This window comes from Dreissena polymorpha, chromosome 10 (genome assembly GCF_020536995.1).
Source record: "Dreissena polymorpha isolate Duluth1 chromosome 10, UMN_Dpol_1.0, whole genome shotgun sequence".
NCBI lineage: Eukaryota > Metazoa > Mollusca > Bivalvia > Myida > Dreissenidae > Dreissena > Dreissena polymorpha.
This window is the reverse complement of record NC_068364.1, coordinates 45,021,393-45,044,160: the sequence shown is the minus strand read 5'-3', so window position 1 is coordinate 45,044,160 and position 22,768 is coordinate 45,021,393. Positions and strand designations below refer to the sequence as shown.

At 38.3% G+C, this 22,768-nt stretch overlaps 1 protein-coding gene across 1 annotated transcript in view; it reads left to right on the top strand.

The window, feature by feature from the left end:
- The window catches only part of LOC127848249 (ubiquitin-like modifier-activating enzyme 5), a 35,264-nt gene that overhangs the window by 9,612 nt on the left and 2,884 nt on the right, over positions 1-22,768 (top strand). The window contains exons 2-11 of the mRNA XM_052380596.1: positions 1,191-1,236; positions 2,058-2,147; positions 7,581-7,690; positions 8,188-8,274; positions 9,446-9,530; positions 13,730-13,834; positions 16,068-16,195; positions 19,117-19,252; positions 21,384-21,462; positions 22,381-22,493. Of these exons, the coding sequence (XP_052236556.1) occupies positions 1,191-1,236; positions 2,058-2,147; positions 7,581-7,690; positions 8,188-8,274; positions 9,446-9,530; positions 13,730-13,834; positions 16,068-16,195; positions 19,117-19,252; positions 21,384-21,462; positions 22,381-22,493 (979 nt within the window). The remainder of the gene's footprint in view (positions 1-1,190; positions 1,237-2,057; positions 2,148-7,580; positions 7,691-8,187; positions 8,275-9,445; positions 9,531-13,729; positions 13,835-16,067; positions 16,196-19,116; positions 19,253-21,383; positions 21,463-22,380; positions 22,494-22,768) is intronic.

The window sequence follows — 22,768 nt, the reverse complement described above, 5'->3', positions numbered from 1 at the left end:
GTCAATAGCTGGGAGTTGGATTATTGCGACTAGCTTGCTATGAAATTATTTAGTACTTCTATAAGTTGTGAGAAGCCTAGAAGATGACAATCATCAGATGGGCCAAGTAAGCTTAAACGCTATAATTATGGCTCTAAGATCCAGGTATCCAGCTATGAATTTCATATTACTTAAAATTGAGCTAATTTTGTTAGTAGTCAGGTGTCATTCACCAAGTAGGCATCAGTCCTACTCTAATGAATAATTCTGTGTTAGCGTTACTGGTTGCAATTCCTTGTTGTTGATAAAAAATAAGATCATCATTAAAAAGGCAATTGAAAAAAATTGACCCTCTGTTTTCAGGCCATATAAATTCAATGGGGTATGGTCTCCTATCAAGGCAAAATTGGGTACACTTTGTAGTCTCCAAAGATAGGAGACAGTCCTCCATGTATGAGTTAAAATATTTGTACAATATTTACATTTTTATGACTCATTTGGGCATTTTCTTTCCAAGTTATTTTGCCATGGATAAGAAACATGGTTCACAATTTCTATACAGATCTATCAATTTCATCCATGTCTTCATTTGCCAAATTCACCCATGCAGTTTTACAGATAGGCCTATTTGTAATGGCACAGCACCCTTCCGTCCTTATGTCCCAACCCGCGGCCTCTGACCCCTCCCTGCCGTTTTTTGATCTGATCACAAGATTATACAGCAAATTTTAAATAAATGTATTCAATTTTGACTATGTATATAGATTTATTAAATAAAGAAACAATGTTTTAACTTAAAATGCATGTATACAGTTATATGAAATTTATGTAACACATGCCATATTGAACATATAATGCCTCATGGATATAGTCTGGTCAGGAGCTACCTTGTCCACTATAAAGTCATGCAAGGTGTTGTGGTCTCATTAACAGACAGCGTATCTCCTCACCAGACTGTGTGAATGCGCAGGCTGATCTCTAGCTATGTTGACCGCATATGGCATAAGACCCACTTTTGCATAATGCAGGTGACTGGTCATATGTCCACTTAAGCAAACCAAACTGTCATTATATGGAAGTCTCATACATAGTATGGAATGAATTATCTCTGGATAAGCCCCGTGATCATAATTTTGTTGAAACATGTAACTAAGGTTTAAAAAATGACTCTTAAACTTATTGTATAAGTAATGTTGTTTTGTTGTTTACAGTCGCCTGATGGCTTTGAAGAGAATGGGTATTGTTGATAACTATGAGGTAAGTTATGTCGAACAACCAAATAAACATGCTGTAATAATAACAAGTGTGAACTTCTCTTGAGTGGCATACAAGTTTGCCATCACATTTCCCTAGAATGGCATACAAGTTTGCCATCACATTTCAATAAAATGTCATGCAAGTGGGTCATCACATTTCCATGCACCTTGTCTCCCTCCTGTTGCTGTGGTGGTCAACTAAAGTTTCATTTTGTTTATATAAGGAGAAGGGATGGTGGGATATGCTGCTCTAGTATTTGGTTAAAGAATATCTGTTTAGTTGAAACATTAATATTTTTATGCCCCCGAAGGAGGGAATATAGTGATCGGACTGTTCGTCCGTCTGTCTGTCCGTCACACTTTGCATTTAGGTTTCTAAAATTGCTCAGAACTTCTATGTCGCTTCAGATAGCAACTTGATATTTGGCATGCATGTGTATCTCTTGGAGCTGCACATTTTGAGTGGTGAAAGGTCAAGGTCATCCTTCAAGATGAAAAGTATTTTAAAAAAATCAAAGGGAAATAATAAGCTTTAAAGAGAGATAATTATCTGTACCTGCCAAATGATTTTTTTTTATATAAATCAAAGCGGTGCATAAGGGGGCATTGTGTTTCTAACAAACACATCTCTTGTTTAATGTGTTGCATAAAGTTTTTCATTTAAATGGAGAGATCATGCCTGGAGTTTCTAATTGAATGAAATTAAGCTCAGAAATATTTATGGTCACTTAAATTGTTAAAAAAAGGCCAAGACAAATACATTGTAAATCAAGTCTAAACAGTGGCTGATGCACCACATGTCATGTGATTTGTTTATTCCAGCGAATTCGTGACTACACAGTGGCTGTTGTGGGAGTGGGTGGAGTGGGCAGTGTTACTGCTGAGATGCTGACCCGATGTGGTATCGGAAAGGTATGTCAGTGAATTGTATGGGAGACCTGTTGTGGGAAAAATGGGGCTAAATGCCTGGGCGTTAAGTGTCGCCTTAGATTAGCCTGTGCAGTTTGCAGTTTGTGCAGTTTGCACAGGCTAATCAATGATGTCACTTTTTCCTGAAATGCATTTTCATTTGAAAGGGACATCATATGAACCGCATTCTTTATTTTTTGGTCATGGTAATGAAATATTCACAAGCCTTTGCAAGCTGAATGATGTTTTGTCAATTTAAATGATCAGTCAAACTAGAAATGGCGCGGCAGAGGCCGACGCGTATCCCCACGCCGCATGTTTGACCCAGGGGCGCCCCAGGGTTGGTAATGGGGCCATGCATAGTTGAGATTGACGGTATTGTCATAAAGAGATGTTCAGTATAAAGAAGTTAATGTAAAATAACCTAAAAAATGAGTGAAAATCTATATCCTAATTTCTCCTCCTCATCCTGCTATCCTAACAAATCTAATACTGAATCAACTTCACTGACGTCCATTGTGTACATGTCATCCTCATTGGAATGACTTATGAGATGGCTGAAGATGCTCTCTTATAGCCAATCTTCTTGCTTCTGTTTTGGAAAAGTTATGTTTTGAGTTTAAATGGTTGACTTAATAGTAGCGTCTCCGAATATTTTCTATCGCAATTTTGTCCACAACAATGAAAATGTTGAATTTCATGTCTGTCTTTGCTGTGCCTGTTCAAAGTCCATCTTGCTTTAAATTGTTTCTCACATTTTTCCCACTTGACCATTTTGACAAATTTTCAGTAATGAGTCTAAAAGTGTAATTGAACAAATTGAAAGTTTTAGCCCTTTTATAGATTCTTGGGGCTCTATTCCATGACTTTCTCATGCTTTTTATGCTTGACTGCATTCTATCTCTTCTCTCATATACAGGTGTCCCTTTGCGCCAATATTTTTTAATCCCTTGTATAAACATTAGATAAATGAGCTAAATCATTTCACAGATGAGTAAACACAAACAATTTACTACTAAATACATCTCTGCCCCACTACTGTGTAACACTATATGTGTTTTCAATACACAAGCTTCATTGTTGAATAATTCCTTTGTCCGATGAAAATGCTTGCACTTCTTCTGATTGGGTAGATAACCACATAATGGATTTCGAAATCTAAACGCGGACCCTATGTTCAAGGTCAGGGTCACAGTGGTAAAAAATTTGATGCGCATGGAAAGGTCTTGTCTAGATACACATGTGTACCAAATATGAAAGCAATATCTGAAGGGACACAGCAGGTATGAGCCTTTTTTGAATCGCAGCCGCAGATTTCGAAACCTGAACGCTTACTTCAAAGTCAAGGTCACAGGGGTCAAACATTTTATGCGCATGGAAAGGTGTTGTCCAGATACACATGCATACCAAATATGAAAGCAATATCTGAAAGGACACAGAAGTTATGAGCCTTTTTCGAATCGCGGTCGCAGGTTTCAAAACCTGAAAACTGGCCCCAAGTTCAAGGTCAAAGTGGTAAAAAAAATTATGCCCATAGAGTGTTGTCCAGATATACATGCATACCAAATATGAAAGCAATATCTGGAGGGACACAGTAGATAATTATGAGCCTTTTTCGAATCACGGTCGCAGATTTCGAAACCTGAAAACTGACCACAAGTTCAAGGTCAATGTCATAAGGGTAAAAAAATTGTGTGCGCATGGATAGGTGTTGTCTGGATACACATGCATACCCAATATGAAAGCAATATCTGAAGGGACCCAGTAGTTCTGAGTCTTTTTTGAATCGCAGTTGCAGATTTTGAAACCTGAAAACTGACCCCAAGTTCAAGGTCAAGGTCACAGGGGTAAAAAATTGTATGCGCAGTGAAAGGTGCTGTCCAGATACACATGCATACCAAATATGAAAGCAATATCTGAAGGGACACAGTAGTTTTGAGCCTTGTGCGAATCGCGGTCGCAGATTTCAAAACCTGAAAACTGGCCCGAGTTCAAGGTCAAGATCAAAGGGGTAAAAAAAATTATGCGCATGGAAAGGTTTTGTCCAGATACACATGAATACCAAATATGAAAGCAATATCTGAAGGGACACAGTATTTATGAGCCTTTTTGGAATCGCAATCACAGATTTTGAAACCTGAAAACTGACCCTAACTTCAAGGTCAAGGTCATAGGGGTAAAAAAAAATATTCACATGGAAAGGTGTTGTCTAGATACACATGCATACCAACTATGAAAGCAATATCTAAAGGGACACAGTAGTTATGAGTCTTTTTCGAATCGCCATCGCAGATTTCAAAACCTAAAAACTGACCCAAAGATCGAGGTCAAGGTCACAGGGGTAAAAAATTGTATGCGCATGAAAAGGTGCTGTCCAGATACACATGCATACCAAATATGAAAGCAATATCTGAAGGAACAGAGTAGTTTTGAGCCTTTTTCGAATCGCGGTCGCAGATTTCAAAACCTGAAAACTGGCCCCAGGTCAAGGTCAAAGGGGTAAAAAAAAATTATGGGCATGGAAAGGTCTTGTCCAGATACACATGAATACCAAATATGAAAGCAATATCTGAAGGGACACAGTAGTTCTGAGTCTTTTTCGAAGCGCGGTCACAGATTTCGAAACCTGAAAAATGACCCTAAGTTCAAGGTCAAGGTCAGAGGGGTAAAAAATGTATGCGCATGGAAAGGTGTTGTCTAGATACACATGCATACCAAATATGAAAGCAATATCTGAAAGGACACAGAAGTTATGAGCCTTTTTCGAATCGCGGTCGCAGGTTTCAAAACCTGAAAACTGGCCCCAAGTTCAAGGTCAAAGTGGTAAAAAAAATTATGCCCATAGAGTGTTGTCCAGATATACATGCATACCAAATATGAAAGCAATATCTGGAGGGACACAGTAGATAATTATGAGCCTTTTTCGAATCACGGTCGCAGATTTCGAAACCTGAAAACTGACCACATGTTCAAGGTCAATGTCATAAGGGTAAAAAAATTGTGTGCGCATGGATAGGTGTTGTCTGGATACACATGCATACCCAATATGAAAGCAATATCTGAAGGGACCCAGTAGTTCTGAGTCTTTTTTGAATCGCAGTTGCAGATTTTGAAACCTGAAAACTGACCCCAAGTTCAAGGTCAAGGTCACAGGGGTAAAAAATTGTATGCGCAGTGAAAGGTGCTGTCCAGATACACATGCATACCAAATATGAAAGCAATATCTGAAGGGACACAGTAGTTTTGAGCCTTTTGCGAATCGCGGTCGCAGATTTCAAAACCTGAAAACTGGCCCGAGTTCAAGGTCAAGATCAAAGGGGTAAAAAAAATTATGCGCATGGAAAGGTTTTGTCCAGATACACATGAATACCAAATATGAAAGCAATATCTGAAGGGACACAGTATTTATGAGCCTTTTTGGAATCGCAATCACAGATTTTGAAACCTGAAAACTGACCCTAACTTCAAGGTCAAGGTCATAGGGGTAAAAAAAAATATTCACATGGAAAGGTGTTGTCTAGATACACATGCATACCAACTATGAAAGCAATATCTAAAGGGACACAGTAGTTATGAGTCTTTTTCGAATCGCCATCGCAGATTTCAAAACCTAAAAACTGACCCAAAGATCGAGGTCAAGGTCACAGGGGTAAAAAATTGTATGCGCATGAAAAGGTGCTGTCCAGATACACATGCATACCAAATATGAAAGCAATATCTGAAGGAACACAGTAGTTTTGAGCCTTTTTCGAATCGCGGTCGCAGATTTCAAAACCTGAAAACTGGCCCCAGGTCAAGGTCAAAGGGGTAAAAAAAATTATGGGCATGGAAAGGTCTTGTCCAGATACACATGAATACCAAATATGAAAGCAATATCTGAAGGGACACAGTAGTTCTGAGTCTTTTTCGAAGCGCGGTCACAGATTTCGAAACCTGAAAAATGACCCTAAGTTCAAGGTCAAGGTCAGAGGGGTAAAAAATGTATGCGCATGGAAAGGTGTTGTCTAGATACACATGCATACCAAATATGAAAGCAATATCTAAAGGGACACAGTAGTTATGAGTCTCTTTCGAATCGCGGTCGCAGATTTCAAAACCTAAAAACTGACCCAAAGTTCAAGGTCAAGGTCACAGGGGTAAAAAAATTTATGCTCATGGATAGGTGGTGTCTAGATTTACATGCATACCAAATATGAAAGCAATATCTGAAGGCACAGTAGTTATGAGCCTTTTTTGAATCGCGGTCGCAGGAAAATCTCGACCCCGCCCCGCCCAAACCCCATAACTTTTGACCCAGGGGTCAGATTAAAATTCCATCACTGTCACTGTCGCATATATGCTCATAGCTACCATGTTAGTAAGTTTCAAGGTTCTAGTGCTAATAGTGTAGGAAGAGCAGGTAGCCAGGACGGACGGAAGCACATCACCACAATATCCCCACTTTTTCTCCGAAAAACGAGGGGATAATAACAAACTAATGAGCTATTGTGTATAGATGCTTACACGAGTCATGTGTGAGACTTTAAGATTATTTTATAGGCAGGGCTTTAATTTTGTGCTGATTTTATGATTTGATTTACCCTGGGGTTATTTCTGGGTTTATATGTGAGTTCTTAAAAAAATTTGTAGAAGCAGAAAGTGTCGTCCCTGATAAGCCTGTGCGGACTGCACAGGTTAATCTGGGATAAAACTTTATGCACTTAAGCCCAGATTTCCCAGAGCTATTTTTATAAGTAAGTGGGTGCTATTGAAACATTGTGTAGTGGTAGATTTTTATAGAGAGCACCTGGATTTCTTAAAGGGCAGTAACCCTGTATAATTTTTTTATTGTCAGGGTTACAGGGGTAACAGGGACTGAAGGATACAGGCGACGCATCGCATCGCTCAAGAGAAAAATACTCAGCAGGGTTTTTTCCAGCCTTTTTGGGAAAAGTAGTCTGGTCAAATTAGGATTTTTTAATCAATAAAAGTTGCACATTTGGGAATGTTTTATGGACAAAAAGGACCAAATTGGGATTTTTTCTCAACAAATGTTAACACAACAGGTCCTTTCCTGGCCATTTTGGATAAAAATCATATCAATTATGGATATTTATTCTGTAGGTTTAAAAAATAAAATTGAGCTTTAGAGTCTAATAATAATAAGACACTTATTTCTATAAAAAAAATGCCTAGTACACTGTACATAAGTTAGATATCTCATGCAAATGACCTGTTAGTAGGTTAGGCTTAAGACGGAGATTAAAACTGCAACCAGCTCAGTGTGGTACTGTTGACCACCGCCAGTGATCCGCACTATTAAGCGACAAGTTCCTTTCAATGGGTCCATTTACGTCTCTCTGATGCTCTTACTCTTTTATTGACTCACAATAAATGCTAAACCTTGTTCATTTTATCCTCATCAAATGCCGTGCAGTTTGTTATCTCTGATTTCAGCTGATCCTGTTTGACTATGACAAAGTGGAGTTGGCCAACATGAATCGGTTGTTCTACCAGCCCCACCAGTCTGGGATGAGTAAAGTAGAGGCTGCAGAGAGAACATTGAAGTATGCAACACATCACTTGTCTACACAAAGACCTTGAAACCTGATTTCTTAGTATAAGAGTTGGGAATTTGATGGATTTTGAAAATTATTACTGAATGTCTTCATACTGTGGTCGAGCTGCACCCTCCCCCCCCCCCCCCCCCTCCTGAATTGTATACACTATTGCCACTAACATCTGCTAAGCTTTCAAGGAAAAGTGTAAGTAGGCTTACTGACCTATGTTATGTATACTGTTTAAGTCGGCAGTGGCGTAGTGGCTATGTTGTCTCTCTAGCAATCTGGAGTTCTTTTGAAATTTTCACCTGCTTGAAAAAAAACTCAAAATACATCAAGTACTGGTTCTACCCAAAAAACGGAAGTAATCTTACAACTTGAAATTCAATTAAGCTTAAATACAAGATTTAATACTGTAAGACAAAGTAATTGTTAAACACAGCAAAAAAAATACAGCTGAGCATAAAAAATAATTAATTGATAAATGTTTGTTTTGTTGTCAGAGAGATCAATCCAGACGTAGAGTTTGAGACGTACAACTACAACATCACAACCATGGACAACTTCAGTCACTTTATGGACCGAATACAGTAAGTATACCACTTCCTACAACTACAACATCACTACCATTGACAATTTCAGTCACTTTATGGACCGAATACAGTTAGTAAATCACTGAGACCTACAACGTCACAACCATGGACAATTTCAGTCACTTTATGGACCGAATGCAGTAAGTAAATCACTGAGACCTACAACATCACAACCATGGACAATTTCAGTCACTTTATGGACCGAATGCAGTAAGTAAATCACTGAGACCTACAACGTCACAACCATGGACAATTTCAGTCACTTTATGGACAGAATACAGTAAGTCAATCACTTTTTGAACCAATGCAGTAAGTCATTCACTTTTTGAACCAAATACAGAAAGTCAATCATATTATAAATTGAATACAGTAAGTCAATCACTTTATTTAATGATTGCAGTAAGCCAATCAATTTATAGACTGAATACAGAAAGTCTGTTACTTTATAGACTGAATACAATAAGTCTGTTACTTTATGGACTGAATACAGAAAGTCTGTTACTTTATAGACTGCATACAGAAAGTCTGTTACTTCATAGACTGAATACAGAAAGTCTGTTACTTTATAGACTGAATACAGAAAGTCTGTTACTTTATAGACTGAATACAGAAAGTCTGTTACTTAATAGATTGAATACAGTAAGTCTGTCCCTTTATGGACTGATTACAGTAAATCAATCACTTTATGGACTGAATGCATTAGATAAATCACTTAATGGACTGAATACATTAGATCAATCACTTTATGGACTGACAACAGTAGATAAATTACTCTATTGAATGAATACATTAAATCAATCAATTTATGGACTGAATACAACAAGTCCGTCACTTCATACATTGAATTCAGTAATAATAAAAAAATGCTGAATTATTTTATGCATTATTTCTTGAATTTTGTATTTGTGTTTAGCAATATGCATAAATATACATAGATATAATATACATCAACCCTGCAAATGAGTTATGAATCATAAATATATACAGTATCATTTTGTGAAAAGAAGGTCCCAACTATGGTCTTGTTCCCAAGATATATCCAAATACACAAAGCACAGTTTGTAACTGTGACTGTGGATTTCGGTGCAATTTATCTTATTTTAATAATTTGGTTAAACGTGAATGCGTGTAGTTGACAGCATAATGAATGTTGTGTTCTCTATTCCAGGCATGGAGGATTGAAGGATGGTGTACCAGTTGACCTTGTGTTAAGCTGTGTCGATAATTTTGAGGCTAGAATGGCAATTAATGCGGTATGTGGGCATCCTGTTAAATCCGTTTTTATTGATGTGCTGAAATAGTGAATATAAATATTGATCTGAATTCATGTAAAGTTTGTAAATTGCAAACACTTAATTGGGCTGTTAGTCATCAGGGAAAATAAGGAAAGTTTTAAATGCAGTTGTATGTTTTGGCAATTCAGATCAAATTTTGTTACAAAACAGGAAAAGACAGATTTAAAAGATCTTACAATTTTATTTCAATAATTTTCAAAGCTACCTAGGAAGCTTAGTAAGCACGAAGTTAAAATGGTGTAAAAGATAAAGTGTCGGCCTAACATTGGGTGCAGCTTAGTTAGCACGAAGTTAAAATGGTGTAAAAGATAAAGTGTCGGCCTATAACATTGGGTGCGGCCTAGTAAGAACGAAGTTAAAATGGTGTAAAAGATAAAGTGTCAGCCTAACATTGGGTGCAGCTTAGTAAGCACAAAGTTAAAATGGGGAAAAAGTGTCAGCCTAACATTGGGTGCAGCTTAGTAAGCAGGAAGTTAAAATGGGGAAAAAGATCAAGTGTCAGCCTAACATTGGGTGCAGCTTAGTAAGCACGAAGTTAAAATGGTGTAAAAGATAAAGTGTCAGCCTAACATTGGGTGCAGCTTAGTAAGCACGAAGTTAAAATGGGGAAAAAGATAAAGTGTCAGCCTAACATTGGGTGCAGCTTAGTAAGCACAAAGTTAAAATGGGGAAAAAGATAAAGTGTCAGCCTTACATTGGGTGCAGCTTAGTAAGCCCGAAGTTAAAATGGTGTAAAAGATAAAGTGTCAGCCTAACATTGGGTGCAGCTTAGTAAGCACGAAGTTAAAATGGGGAAAAAGATAAAGTGTCAGCCTAACATTGGGTGCAGCTTAGTAAGCACGAAGTTAAAATGGGGAAAAAGATAAAGTGTCAGCCTAACATTGGGTGCAGCTTAGTAAGCACGAAGTTAAAATGGGGAAAAAGATAAAGTGTCAGCCTAACATTGGGTGCAGCTAAGTAAGCACGAAGTTAAAATGGGGAAAAAGATAAAGTGTCAGCCTAACATTGGGTGCAGCTAAGTAAGCATGAAGTTAAAATGGGGAAAAGATAAAGTGTCAGCCTAACATTGGGTGCAGCTTAGTAAGCACGAAGTTAAAATGGGGAAAAAAAATAAAGTGTCAGCCTAACATTGGGTGAAGCTTAGTAAGAACGAAGTTGAAATGGTGTAAAAGATAGTGTCAGCCTAACATTGGGTGCAGCTTAGTAAGCACGAAGTTAAAATGGGGAAAAAGATCAAGTGTCAGCCTAACATTGGGTGCAGCTTAGTAAGCACAAAGTTAAAATGGTGTAAAAGATAGTGTCAGCCTAACATTGGGTGCAGCTTAGTTAGCACGAAGTTAAAATGGTGTAAAAGATAGTGTCAGCCTAACATGGGGTGCAGCTTAGTAAGCACGAAGTTAAAATGGTGTAAAAAATAGTGTCAGCCTAACATTGGGTGCAGCTTAGTAAGCACGAAGTTAAAATGGTGTAAAAGATAAAGTGTCAGCCTAACATTGGGTGCATTCTCAGTATTGTGGAAAGGTACCAAGTTGCATCTTTATCCAAGAAAACAGACTCAAGAAGGCTCAAGGCTTTCAATGTCATCAATCTTAAATAACGAGTCTTGCTCTGGGAGATTGGGCTTAATACGTTTGCACACTGTGTTTCCCAGATTAGCATGGTCAGTCCACACAGTCTAATTCGTTTGCACACTGTGTTTCCCAGATTAGCATGGTCGGTCCACACTGTCTAATACGTTTGCACACTGTGTTTCCCAGATTAGCATGGTCGGTCCACACAGTCTAATACGTTTTCACACTGTGTTTCCCAGATTAGCATGGTCGGTCCACACTGTCTAATACGTTTGCACACTGTGTTTCCCAGATTAGCATGGTCAGTCCACACAGTCTAATTCGTTTGCACACTGTGTTTCCCAGATTAGCATGGTCGGTCCACACTGTCTAATACGTTTGCACACTGTGTTTCCCAGATTAGCATGGTCGGTCCACACAGTCTAATACGTTTGCACACTGTGTTTCCCAGATTAGCATGGTCGGTCCACACAGTCTAATACGTTTTCACACTGTGTTTCCCAGATTAGCATGGTCGGTCCACACAGTCTAATACGTTTTCACACTGTGTTTCCCAGATTAGCATGGTCGGTCCACACAGTCTAATACGTTTGCACACTGTGTTTCCCAGATTAGCATGGTCGGTCCACACAGTCTTATACGTTTGCACACTGTGTGTCCCAGATTAGCATGGTCGGTCCACACAGTCTAATACGTTTGCACACTGTGTTTCCCAGATTAGCATGGTCGGTCCATACAGTCTATTACGTTTGCACACTGTGTTTCCCAGATTAGCATGGTCGGTCCACACAGTCTAATACGTTTGCACACTGTGTTACCCAGATCAGCATGGTCGGTCCACACAGTCTAATACGTTTTCACACTGTGTTTCCCAGATAAGCATGGTCGGTCCACACAGTCTAATACGTTTGCACACTGTGTTTCCCAGATTAGCATGGTCGGTCCACACAGTCTTATACGTTTTCACACTGTGTGTCCCAGATTAGCATGGTCGGTCCACACAGTCTAATACGTTTGCACACTGTGTTTCCCAGATTAGCATGGTTGGTCCACACAGTCTAATACGTTTTCACACTGTGTTACCCAGATGAGCATGATTGGTCCACACAGTCTAATACGTTTGCACACTGTGTTTCCCAGATTAGCATGGTCGGTCCACACAGTCTAATACGTTTGCACACTGTGTGTCCCAGATTAGCATGGTCGGTCCACACAGTCTAATACGTTTGCACACTGTGTTTCCCAGATTAGCATGGTCGGTCCACACAGTCTAATACGTTTGCACACTGTGTTACCCAGATGAGCATGATCGGTCCACACAGTCTAATACGTTTGCACACTGTGTTTCCCAGATTAGCATGGTCGGTCCACACAGTCTAATACGTTTGCACACTGTGTGTCCCAGATTAGCATGATCGGTCCACACAGTCTAATACGTTTGCACACTGTGTTTCCCAGATTAGCATGGTCGGTCCACACAGTCTAATACGTTTGCACACTGTGTTACCCAGATGAGCATGATCGGTCCACACAGTCTAATACGTTTGCACACTGTGTTTCCCAGATTAGCATGGTCGGTCCACACAGTCTAATACGTTTGCACACTGTGTTTCCCAGATTAGCATGGTCGGTCCACACAGTCTAATACGTTTGCACACTGTGTTTCCCAGATTAGCATGGTCGGTCCACACAGTCTAATACGTTTGCACACTGTGTTTCCCAGATTAGCATGGTCGGTCCACACAGTCTAATACGTTTGCACACTGTGTGTCCCAGATTAGCATGGTCGGTCCACACAGTCTAATACATTTGCACACTGTGTGTCCCAGATTAGCATGGTCGGTCCACACAGTCTAATACGTTTGCACACTGTGTTACCCAGATGAGCATGATCGGTCCACACAGTCTAATCAGGGAGGACACTTTCCTCTTTTAAGCTCACTGGAGCACATTGTGCTCATGGGGAGCTTCGTGATTGCCTTTTGTCTGTTGTCAGTCATGCATGGCCAACATTTGCCTTGTTCATACCCTAAAGGCCACATTTATTGTCCGATCTTCAGGAAACTTGGTCAGAAGATTTGCCCCAATGATAGCTTCAATGAGTTCATAAATGGTTCCGGTTTGTTGAAAAACATAGCAGCAAGGGGGCGGGCATTTTTTCTAAAAAAGTTATAGTAAAACCTTGTTAAGACTCTAAAACTCACATTTATTGTCAAATTTTCATGAAACTTGGTCAGAACATTTGTTCTAATGATAGCTCGGCTGAGTTCGAAAATGATTATGGTTTGCCTAAAAATATGACTTGTTAAACCTTATTAACTCTCTAGTCGATATTTTGGCCAAGTTTAATGGTTTAAGAAATATTTCAAAGGTTGCTGCCATGGACCTCTGGTCCTCTTGTATGGAATTTATGTTAAAAGGAAGTCTCTTTTAAATGAAAATCCATTCTGGGCAGAAGTGCAATCCATGATTTCGAGCTGAACAGGCTAATCTGGGAACTCTATGCACTTGCATTAAACCCCATTTTCACAAAGCCAGGTTTAAATAAACTTTACGTTCTAGAACACGAACTTGTTTCTGTTTCAGGCATGTAATGAACTCGGACAGAACTGGATCGAGTCAGGTGTTAGTGAGAACGCAGTGTCAGGACACATTCAATTTGTGATACCGGGAGAAACAGCATGCTTCGCTGTAAGTATGAATAGAGCTGTGCTTTGGGAAAACAGGGATTAATGCATGTGTGTAAAATGTCGTCCCATATTAGCCAGTGCAGTTCGCAGAGGTTAATTAGGAAAGAACCTTTCCACCTGGATTATCTATAAGAAAATTTCCTTTAAAAGAATAATAGCAAAAATGCGGAAAGTATTGTCCATAATTAGGCCGTCACTTTGCACCCATGCATTAAGCCCCATTTTCCCAGAGTGTGGCTCATTTGTTGTTGTATTTAATGGCTCAGTAAAGCCCCCATCCTAACAAAATATAAAGGGATACAAAGTGTGTATTGGTCAGTGTTACATACATTGGTCATGTTATTTGTGAATTCTCTGCCTTTGGTACAATTTTAATAATTTTAGCGAAACTTGGAAAAAGCAAAAAAAGAAGTACCGTCCACTCTCTTTATCTCGAAGAAAAAATACCGAGAAAACTAGAGTTTGAGATATTGGATTAGGCGTTTTCAAAGAAAAAATGAGACGAAAATTAAACTTGTTTTTTACATCTAAATACCTGCTAAGTGGTCTAACTAAAGCCGTCACCGCGTGGCATAATACTCTCTAACTGATATACCGTATATGCGTTTTTACAAGGCATGATTAATTTTGCTATTTAAATGCTAAAAATGACGTTGTAAGTAATACAGAATTGCATGAGCACATGCGGTTATAATTTTTCTAAACTGTCGAGTAAACATTCGGTTATGTTGCTATTTATAGTTATGATGCAATTGACGTCCAATCAGGACGTCCAATCAGAACATGCGTAAATCACGTTCCGGAATACTGAACTGTTCATGTACATTTTGTAGTTTGAAATGCAAAGTTCAATCGATTATTAGTCTTTCGGCCTTTCGGCAGGTTTTGTATTAATTGCAGTCAATTGATGTTAAAGTAAAGTGACAGGCCTTACTCAATTGTTAATGGCTAACGACATTACACACGTGTGATCATTAATGCAATTAATGGATCAATTTCCTACCGCACAGTATTGGGAGCAGCCGGGAGAAGCAGGACGGTGAAGTATCAAAGAAAAAATTCTCACCTTTTGCCGACACTGGAACAGTTATTCGCACTTCGAGATAAACCGCAGTAAATACATGTAAAATCGGGACTCGGGACAAAATTTTATATCGAGATATAGAATTATTCGACATAACAAAAAATGAGATATGCGATGTTTATTTATAAAGATAAAGATGGAAAAATAGTTGGGACATTGAGCTTACTTTGACATATCGAGATATCCCATGTCCAGATAACGAGAGTTGACTGTACATCGTATCTTTCAAATGTTAATTGAACATGTTAGTTTTTAATATTCAACCTAGGGCTTATGAAACAATCAAGCATAAACAAATAGATTGTATTTGTATGTTTCAGTTGATTGTTCATTTTAATTCACGTTTTTTTCAGAAAAAATATCATTTCCAGCAATTAGCACAGTAGCTTGTTGTATTTGTAAAAAGGGTTATCTGTTGAATAATGTAATACAAGCAAAATACTGCCATTTCACACATTTTGCGTCTTCATGTCATCATTTCACACATTTTGAGTCTTCATGATATCATTTCACACATTTTGAGTCTTCATGACATCATTTCACACATTTTGAGTCTTCATGACATCATTTCACACATTTTGAGTCTGGCATCTCTGAGAATTTGTTTAATTACTAGTATTTCAGGAATACAAACGAATTAAAAAGTGTGCCCCTCCACTATTTTCAATGTGCCTCTCCACTATTTTCAGTGTGCCCCGCCACTGTTTTCAATGTGCCCTCCCCTATTTTCAGTCTGCCCCTTCACTATTTTCAGGATGCCCCTCCACTATTTTCAGTGTGCCCCTCCACTTTTTTCAGTGTGCCCCTCCACTATGTTCAGTGTGTCCCTGCACTATTTTTAGTGTTCCCCTCCAATATTTTCAGTGTGCCCCTGCACTATTTTCAGTGTGCCCCTGCACTATTTTCAGTGTGCCCCTGCACTATTTTCAGTGTGCCCTTCCAATATTTACAGTGTGCCCCATCACTGTTTTCCTTGTGCCCCTCCACTATTTTCATTGTGCCCCTCCACTATTTTCAGTGTGCCCCTACACTATTTTCAGTGTGCCCCTCCGCTATTTTTAGTGTGCCCCTCCACTATTTTCAGTGTGTCCCTCCACTATTTTCAGTGTGCCCCTCTGCTATTTTCAGTGTGCCCCTCCGCTATTTTCAGTGTGCCCCTCCCCTAGTTGTTGCCACTAAGACAGACGAGCGCACGTTGAAGCGTGAGGGAGTGTGCGCCGCCAGTCTCCCCACCACCATGGCTGTAGTTGCGGGATTCCTTGTCCAGAACACACTCAAGTATGTGTCTGTTACTTTATTCATAAAAAAGATGGTATCTGCATTGTATTGTTTTCTGCAAACCCGTCACAGGTACAAACACCCGGTAAGTAAGAAAAGGCACAACCCTTCAAAGAACCTTTCAAACAAAACAAAATTTATTCTGCAGAGGATAGCAATTCAACTAATTTGTTTGTGCTTTCTGATTTCATTGATGGCCAGTTGAGATATAGTAACTGTTACTAAAAATTAAAAATAGAATTTAATTACAAAGACGGTATCAAAATATTGGCATCTTCATTTTATGGAATATTTGCACTCTTGGTATTAAATATGCAGGGTTCTCAATATCTTATGAGCCAACAGGCAAGAATGTGAAACCAACAGGCCTTCTAGGGGGGTTACCCTGAAAATTTTAAAATTGAGCTCTTGATTTCCTGCATTTTTGGCCATTGTATGGCTATTTTAATGGTCAACAAGGCACTTACATTTGCTCATTTTTGTGTGCATTTTATTAATTTTAGCTTTTTTAACTAACAACAGATAAATGAAAAAAGCTCTTTATTACTTTTGTAAAATTTTAACTCTTTTAAAATGCGATTTTTCGCAAATAAAATGTATCATAATTCGGATAAATACGACTTTCGGATACGTAATTGCACTCGAGTCTTAGGATCATTTTTTTCGATTTTGACGGAGGAGGGGGGTGCACAAGGTTCCAATTGGAACATTTTATTCTGATAAGGAAAAGCTTCGATTTTTGATTGGTTCGGCCCTACAAGGATGGGGAAAAGGTATGATCGTCCTTCTACCATGCACAATTTGCGTGACACTGCTAGTTTGAAACGTAACTGAATTCAAACAAACTTTCACAAAAACAGAAACTTTGCATTAACACAAAAAACGCAAGCAATCAGGAACAAAAATTCACCATGTGATGAAAAGAACGTCAAAATCTTTGACTGGTTTTTGACCGATTCCAATTTGCGCCTTTTCATTGTTGTTGTTGTAATGCGTTTAGGGAGATAATCAAGCGACGTCTTTGCTTAATAGCAAAAAGGAGCAAAATTACCGAAAAGACACGCAAATTTCGAAATGTCAATTGCCGATTTTCCGAATCTGAGCGATTTTCAACCGGCCGAAATCTGATTTCAAGCGGCCGATTTGGCCGGCCGCCGGCTCTTATTGAGAACCCTGAATATGTTGTACTTACTTACTAACTAAGGAGGCTCTGTTTATTAACTCACCTGAGCACAAAGCGCTCAAGGAGAAGTATTGTGATCACCCTATCTGCATTTTCCGGTACCCGGCATGTGATGCGTCTTGAACTTTTATCTTGTGCCCACACCATAGGCCACATTTTTCCTCCAACCTTGATGAAACTTAGTGAGAATGATTATTTAGGCAATATCTAGACCTGGTTCTAATAATTGTCATGTGGGTCCGAAAACTAGTTCACCAGTACATGAAACGAATTATGGAGGTTTCGGCGAAACCCCAGTTCGGCGAATTGATTATAAATAGTAGGTGTTAAACCGGTTCGGCGAAATGATTTATAGTTGATTACAGAACTATGTTATTGTTACGTAAAATTAAATAAAAGTATAAAAGTATAAATGTTGTTGTTAATTGGTCTAATTATTTGAGGAATGTGTCAATTGTGAAGAAGGACCCATTTGGTTTGGGATGTTTACTAAAAAAATGACATTTCACACCTGGCATAGGTGAGGAATTTAGAGCTGTTGAGCACCAGACAGTGTCATTAGTCTTCATTAGAGATACATTAACCATTGCATAAGGTTCATTTCATTTTAGCTTTATCATTTTATTTTTGCTATTGGAAATAAAACAATTTATGAATGTGAACAAAATTATAATTCTAATTGAGATTTTTTTTTTAATTTTGTACATGGAATTTAGATTGCTACATTTTTATATTTAACATATAATTTAGCAATATTTTACTTAGTAAGAACTGAGTTACTAAGTTACTGAGTTTTATTTAACTTTTTTTGGGGTTCTTAACATAACATTATGAATTGCAATAACAAAATAGATATAACATATAATTCAGCAATATTTTACTTAGTAAGAACTGAGTTACTAAGTTAATCAGTTTTATTGAACTTTTTTTTCCAAATTGTCAAAACTTTTATGAGAGCAAGAAATAAATGATTCAGTACAATGAATTGCAATGTTATAGTAAGAACAGAACAGAAAAAAACTAAAAAAAATGTTATAGTATACAATATTTGATTAACTCAAATTTACTCGATCAACACTTATCTGCTAATGGGCAACACAATAGTGTTTGCTAACACTTCGCCGACAATTGGAATGTGATAGCAATGCTGTAGATCGATCTATTCACACCTATTAAGTAGTTACGTAAAGGCGTAATCAACTATAAAGCATTTCGCCGAACCGGTTTAACACCTACTATTTATAATCGATTCGCCGAACTGGGGTTTCGCCGAAACCTCCAGTAACCCATGAAACTATCAAGGCAGAAGAAAAGTTGACGGGGTTGTGGTGGGACAGCACTTGTTCAGACTACCAAGCTGGACTGTAAATCTGAGGGTTTGGGGCTCTATTCACAACCCAGCATCAACATACATGGTGTCATTATGTCAACGGCCATTTTACCTCTTACTCATTTTGGGCAATGCTAGTTACTAGCATTTATATGCTCATCTAACCCCAGAAAAGTGTAAGTGGGTTAACTGACTGGTGCAATCATACTGAAGTTCTGTTCAAAACAGAAAGTCCACGCCCATAAAGGAACAAAATAATTTTAGGTTAAGTATTTCCAGTAAGTAAATTGATTGTAAAAGATAATCAATTAATCAGCTTATTTTAATAGAACTGAGCTATTCAATTGATTCTTCTTTCCTTAACTGAACGTAATTTCCTTATGTACGACTACAGCTTGTAATTTTCAGGTACCTGTTAAAATTTGGCGATGTAACACACTATCTAGGATACAATGCACTACAAGATTTTTTCCCTACAATGTCTATGAAGCCAAATGAACAGTGTGACGACCGTCATTGTCAACGGCAACAGGCAGAGTATAAGGTAACAGCAACTAAAACATGCAGAAAAGAAGACACTTTGAAGATAAAACACAAGCATCGTTATTTAATTATTTCACGAACTCAGGTTTTAGCTCACCTGTCACGAAGTGACACGGTGAGCTTATGTGATCGTGTGATGTCCGTTGTGTGTGCGTGTGTGTGTGCGTCCGTCAACAATTTGTTTGTGTAGATAGTAGAGGTCACAGATTTCATCCAATCTTTATGAAATTTGGTCAGAATGTTTATCTTTATATCTTGAAATCTGGTTGAGATTGTATTTGGTTCATCTTGGGTCAGAAACTTGGTCACTAGGTCAAATAATAGAAAAACATTGTGTAGACAATAGAGGTCATAGTTTTCATCTGATCTTAATGAGTCAGGAGGGCGATTCAGGGCCATCATGGCCCTCATGTTTTTTTTTGTTTGTGAGGATAATGTGAATACTAGCAGTATGTGCAAAAGTAAAAAATATATCTCACTTGTACATGTATTCATGTTAATTTGTTATGTCAGGAATATGCTGGCATGGCCTACAAATGTCTAAATTTTGCTTACATTTCATTCTGTTACTTCAATTTAAATTGCTGTTTTTGTTTTTTAGCTCACCTGAGAACAACTTGCTCCATAGTGAGCTTTTGTGATCACCTTTTGTGTGGTTTCCGCCATGCATCGTCAACATTTGCCTTGTTAAAACTCTTGAGGCCACATTTAATGTCCGATCTTTATGAAAGATAGTCAGCAGATTCGTCTAATTGATATCTTGTATGAGTTTGAAAATGGTTCCAGTTGGTTGAAAAACATGGCCGCCAGGTGGCAGGGCATTTGTCTTTATATGGCTAAAGTAAAACCTCTACAGGCCACATATATTGTCTGATCATCATGAAACTTGGTCAGAAGATTTTTCCCAATGATATCTTGGACGAGATCGAACATGGTTCCGGTTGGTTGAAAACATGGCTGCCAATGGCATTTTTCCTTGTATAGATATAGTAAAACCTTGTTAACACTCTAGAGGCCACATTTATTGTCCGATCATCATGAAACTTGGTCAGAATATTTTTCCCAATGATATCTTGGACGAGTTCAAAATGATTCTGGTTGGTTTAAAAACATGGCCGCCAGGGGGATGTTCAGTTTTCCTTAATTGGCTATAGTAAAATCTTGTTAACACTCTAGAAGACACAATTATTATCCAATCTTAGTGTTACTTGGTTGGAACATTTGTGATATCCTAGATGAGTTCAAAAATGGTTCCGGTCTGTTGAGAAACATGGCCCTCATGGTGCGGGGCATTTATCCTTATGTGGCTATAGTAAAACCTTGTTAACTCTCTAAAAGTCACATTTATAATTCAATCTTAATGAAACTTGGTCAGAACATTTGTTCTTTTTATATCTTGGGCTGAACAGAACTTTGTATCTCATGTGAGCGACTTTGGACTTTTCAGGCCCTCTTGTTGCTTTTCATGCCCCCCGGTAAGGTGGCATATAGCAGTTGAACTGTCCGTCAGTCTGTCTGTCTTTAACATTGGCCATAACTTTTGCAATATTGATGATAGCAACTTGATATTTGGCATGCATGTGTATCTCATGAAGCTGCACATTTTGAGTGGTGAAAGGTCAAGGTTATCCTTCAAGGTCAAAATATACAATCCAAGGGAAGTAATAAGCTTTAAAAGGGAGATTATTTCTAAACCTGCCAAATGATATATATTGAAATTTTATTTCAAAGCGGCGCAATAGGGGGCATTGTGTTTCTGACAAGATAATTTCTAAACCTGCAAAATGATATATTGAAATTTTATTTCAAAGTGGCGCAATAGGGGGCATTGTGTTTCTAACACACTCATCTCTTGTTCTTTACTAAATCAGAGACCACTCTGTCTAGCAATTGTGGCATATGTCAGGCAAACTAACAAAGAATGTGTTTGAAGTTTATAATTAATTTATACTTATTTATGTCAATTAGTAACAAAGCTTGGTTAATGCGATGGTTCTTGTGATGAGTATGGTTGATGCTGACTGATTGTCAGAATGAAGAAAATGTTCTCCTGTCAGTCAGTTTCACTTTGCTTGCATCAGAATGCAGGAATATGTGTCTAATAAAATCCCTATGTATTTCTGTTCAACCAGAAACGTGAGGCAGCAAACCCCAAACCAGTAGTCGTTGAAAAGAAAGAAGAGGAAGTTATACATGAAGATAACCCGTTTGGTAAGATAACACATCTTTTGTAGCAAAATGGAGTTTCATGATACGAAAAAAATGTTGAAATATTAATTTATAAATAAGATGTTACAGATATTAATATGCCATTGATTTTGAATGTGATCGCCTCCTTATAAAAATGTCTATGCAGTGTTTATGTATAAATTTATTGTCCCTTACTTGTTTCTCAGGAGGGGACTTATGGTTTGCGCTCTGTGCGTCTGTCTGTCTGTGAGTCTGTCTGTCACACTTTTCTCTATCCTGCGATAACTTTAAAAGTTCTTCATATTTTTTCATGTAACTTGAAACATGGATAGATGGCAATATGGGCATTATGCACGTCATTTCATTGTGTTCCTACATCAAAAATTCTGGTTGCTATGGCAACAAAAAAGTTATAAAAAATCTGATCATGATGGCAATGGTAGGGGACATATATTGCTTGGCGATAGTCTTGTTGTTACTATTTCAAAGCTTCAAAAGCACCACCATCTCATGACAGCTATGGGTTACTTTTCATTAAAATTTCATTTAATTCCTTTAGTACTGCATTTATGTATACTTGTTTTGGTTTGCATTGAATTATACTTATGAATGTTTTATACAGATAAAAAAGGATGCAATGTATTACAATGAAACTTAAGCTATTCATAGTATCAAGTATATTATGACTTCTTCGTATTTGACGCTTGTTTTCAAATAACTAGGGTCCTTACCCACAATTTAGGGGTACTAGTATATGATGCTGAAAATTGTGTCCACTTAAACTATGCTTTTATTATGCCACTTTACACACACTGTTCACTCCAGGTCTATACACACGCTGTCCACACCACTTAAGAACAGTTTGGATATCTGGAAACGTTGCTGTGTTAACATGAAAAAAAAAGTGATTTTTTTTCCCCTTTTTTCATTTTTACACAGAGATTGAGCTTGTGTCTGAGACGTCTGCAGAAGAACTGAGCGCCGCTGAGGGGCCCCGACCCAAACTGACTGAGGGTCTCAGGGTCGCTTACACTGTACCCGCACCACAGAATGTGAGTGAATATGGCAGCTGCTTACAAGGGTGTAACAAAGTCAGAATTAATTGAATTTTAGCAAGGTATGTGCGTAAAGTGTGGTTGCATATTAGCCTGCGCAGACTGCACTGGCTAATCAGGGACAACACTTTCCGGTCTGCACAGGCTAATCAGGGACAACACTTTCCGCAGATGGCACAGGGTAATCTGGGACAATACTTTACGCCTATGCGTAAAGCTCAGTTTTTAACACATACAGAATGTGAGTGAACCCGGCAGCTGCTTCACTGGGT